Source organism: Penaeus vannamei, chromosome 4, assembly GCF_042767895.1.
Source record: "Penaeus vannamei isolate JL-2024 chromosome 4, ASM4276789v1, whole genome shotgun sequence".
Lineage (NCBI taxonomy): Eukaryota > Metazoa > Arthropoda > Malacostraca > Decapoda > Penaeidae > Penaeus > Penaeus vannamei.
Genome location: NC_091552.1, coordinates 18,394,251 through 18,397,088, shown reverse-complemented (window position 1 = coordinate 18,397,088; position 2,838 = coordinate 18,394,251). Strand labels below are relative to the sequence as shown.

The 2,838-nt window shown below is 40.9% G+C and overlaps 1 protein-coding gene across 1 annotated transcript; it reads right to left on the bottom strand.

The window, feature by feature from the left end:
- On the bottom strand, positions 1-2,838 carry LOC113802193 (uncharacterized). The gene is made up of 2 exons (XM_070120826.1): positions 2,828-2,838; positions 1-1,428 (listed from the first exon to the last, which is right to left on the bottom strand). Exon 2 carries the CDS (start codon positions 1,426-1,428, stop codon positions 112-114), a length of 1,317 nt encoding a protein of 438 aa, XP_069976927.1. The 5' UTR covers positions 2,828-2,838; the 3' UTR covers positions 1-111.

Here is a 2,838-nt window from a genome sequence, read left to right as displayed (position 1 = left end):
TTCATTTCTATAAATATATTGGTCTAATTCATAACTACCGATCTTAGACAATATTTATATTGATTATTCCATAAATGGGGGTACTTGTTCTTCCATGGACATTTCGTCTTTTTAGAGCAGCTCAAGTAGAGGTATACCATTACCAAGGATCATTTCAGCATTTAGGGGCAGCTCATTTAGGGGCATTCCATTACCAAGCATCATTTCAGCAGTTTGGGCCAAGTCAACTAGGGGCAATCCATTACCAAAGATCATTTCAGCATTTAGGGGCAGCTCCAGTAAGGGCATTCCATTACCAAGGATCATTTCAGCAGTTTGGGGCAGCTCAAGTAGGGGCATTCCATTACCAAGGATCATTTCAGCATTTAGGGGCAGCTCATTTAGGGGCATTCCATTACCAAGCATCATTTCAGCAGTTTGGGGCAGCTCAAGTAGGGGCATTCCATTACCAAGGATCATTTCAGTGTTTTGGGGCAGCTCATTTAGGAGCATTCCATTATCAAGGATCATTTCAGCACTTTGAGGTAGCTCAACTATGGGCATTCCATTACCAAGGATCATTTCAGCATTTTGGGGCAGCTCAAGGCCGGGCATTCCATTGTCAAGGAACATTTCGTCATCTAGGGCCACCAGTTTTTCCATGGACATTTCACTTCTGGGCAACTCATCATCTTGCAGGGACAGAACATTTGTGTCCACTTCTTCGTCATCGACATAGTCGACTATGGGTTGCTCTTCGTCCGAGGTTTGTTGTTCCTCTCGGGGCTCCTCATCGACAGGCCTTTCCTCGCCCATGGGTTGTTCCATGGGCGGCGTGGCACTGAAGTCCTCCTCGCGTTCAACGTCTTCTCGGAAGAGGTCAGAGGCGCAACCCCATACTCTCCGAAGGAGGCCGCTCAGCTGCTGTTCGCTGAGGGAACATTTAGGGAAGAGCTTGTTGCAGACGGACGGGTCGCGGGTCCTTGTGCCGACGTCTGCGGCGTAGACGAAGGCGGCGTTGTAGGAGGACATGGTCTCAGTGTTGTTGGAGAACATGTCGACGAGGAGGTCCTCCTCTGGCGTGAGGCTGGAGTGACTCCTCGTCTGGAGGTTGCAAAGCATCTTGAGGATGCAGCCGTCGGGGTCGAGCTGCCCCACGGTTGACAGGAGCATGTTCTTGCCTTCATCGGCGTCTTGTTCGGTGTCGGGATCGACGGAACGGCCGTAGCGATAGTGTCTTCTCCCGTTATAACCTCTGTGATAGCGAGAACGGCCATGATAGAGCTGCCTGTTGTATCGCCGGTGACGCTCCACCGCGTAACCGACCAGCGCCGCGCCCTTCAGAACCGCCAAGCCACCCACTACGCCACCAACGGACAGAGAGGCTTCGCAGGACATAACGGCCCAAGACACCAGCAGGATCACCAGAGGGAGGTTTCGTGCGTGCATCTGCCGGAGGAGAATGATGGTGTTTGTTGCGTCTCATTTGTACGTGTAAATGTACGAAAGACTAAATGTATGATGTTTGCGATGATGGTGATAATGATGAACATGGAAACTATGGTTATTAAGATCATGATAATGTAGGAAAGGTAATAATGGTGATAATAATATAACAATGATATTGTTGCTAGTAGATAATGATGTCTATTAATTGTCATCATGATAATGATAGCATAATGAAAATGGTAATGATTATTTTGACTGTAATGGCGAAACGACATCTTGTTACAGTACTGAAGATATTATTCATTAACATTATTACCTTTTCTGGCATGACATTCACAGTCAGATTCACGTTTATTGGTTATCTTTTTTTTCTGTAAACATTTTGATAATGACTGTATGGGAGGAATTCATTATTGGCAGTAGTGAATGTGCGGATAAATTGGTACAAAAACTGAAAATTTATTTAAATTTTCAACATAGTTTTTTAAACCCATTTAACGAGTTATCACGAGCTTCTACAACGGCAGCGTAGCCTGACACATCTGACACAAGTTGACAAACGACATAACTGACACGTCTTGACAAAGGTAACACCAACTGACACAAGTGACACTGGCCGGAACAAGTTTGCGAAGTGGTCTCTTTTATGTCATAACTGAATGCAGCTTGTGTTTAAACTGCATCCCACTAACACACACACTGTTTCTAAGGCTACTTCATGAGTGTATAGTTCCATTTGCCTCAAATAATAAACAAATGTGACGTAAGATTTGTCCACAAAAATCGTCCAAATTGCGTTTGTGGCGGAAGAATTAGCGGCCGATTTCTAAGACATCAGGGGTTACACACGACAGCCTGCAGATGATTCTAAGTCAAGGATATATATATATATATATATATATATATATATATATATATATATATATATATATATATATATATGTAAATGTATATACATGTATGTACTATATACATACACACACACACACACACACACACACACACACACACACACACACACACACACACACACACACATATATATATATATATATATATATATATATATATATATATATATGTATGTATGTATGTATGTATATATATATAATATTATATACACACAATATATATACATATATATATATATATATATATATATATATATATATATATATATATATATGTATATATATATATATATGTATATATATATATGCATACATAATTATACGAACACACACACACACACACACACACACACACACACACACACACACACATATATATATATATATATATATATATATATATATATATATATATATATATATATATATATATATATGGGTGTGTCAGTGAGCACGAAAACGCACAAGGTGGCTATGTTCGTTCCTACCTTGACTTCGG

Bases quoted from the DNA above. Each gene is read 5' to 3' on its own strand.
- LOC113802193 (XM_070120826.1), bottom strand. From the start codon at position 1,428: ATGCACGCACGAAACCTCCCTCTGGTGATCCTGCTGGTGTCTTGGGCC.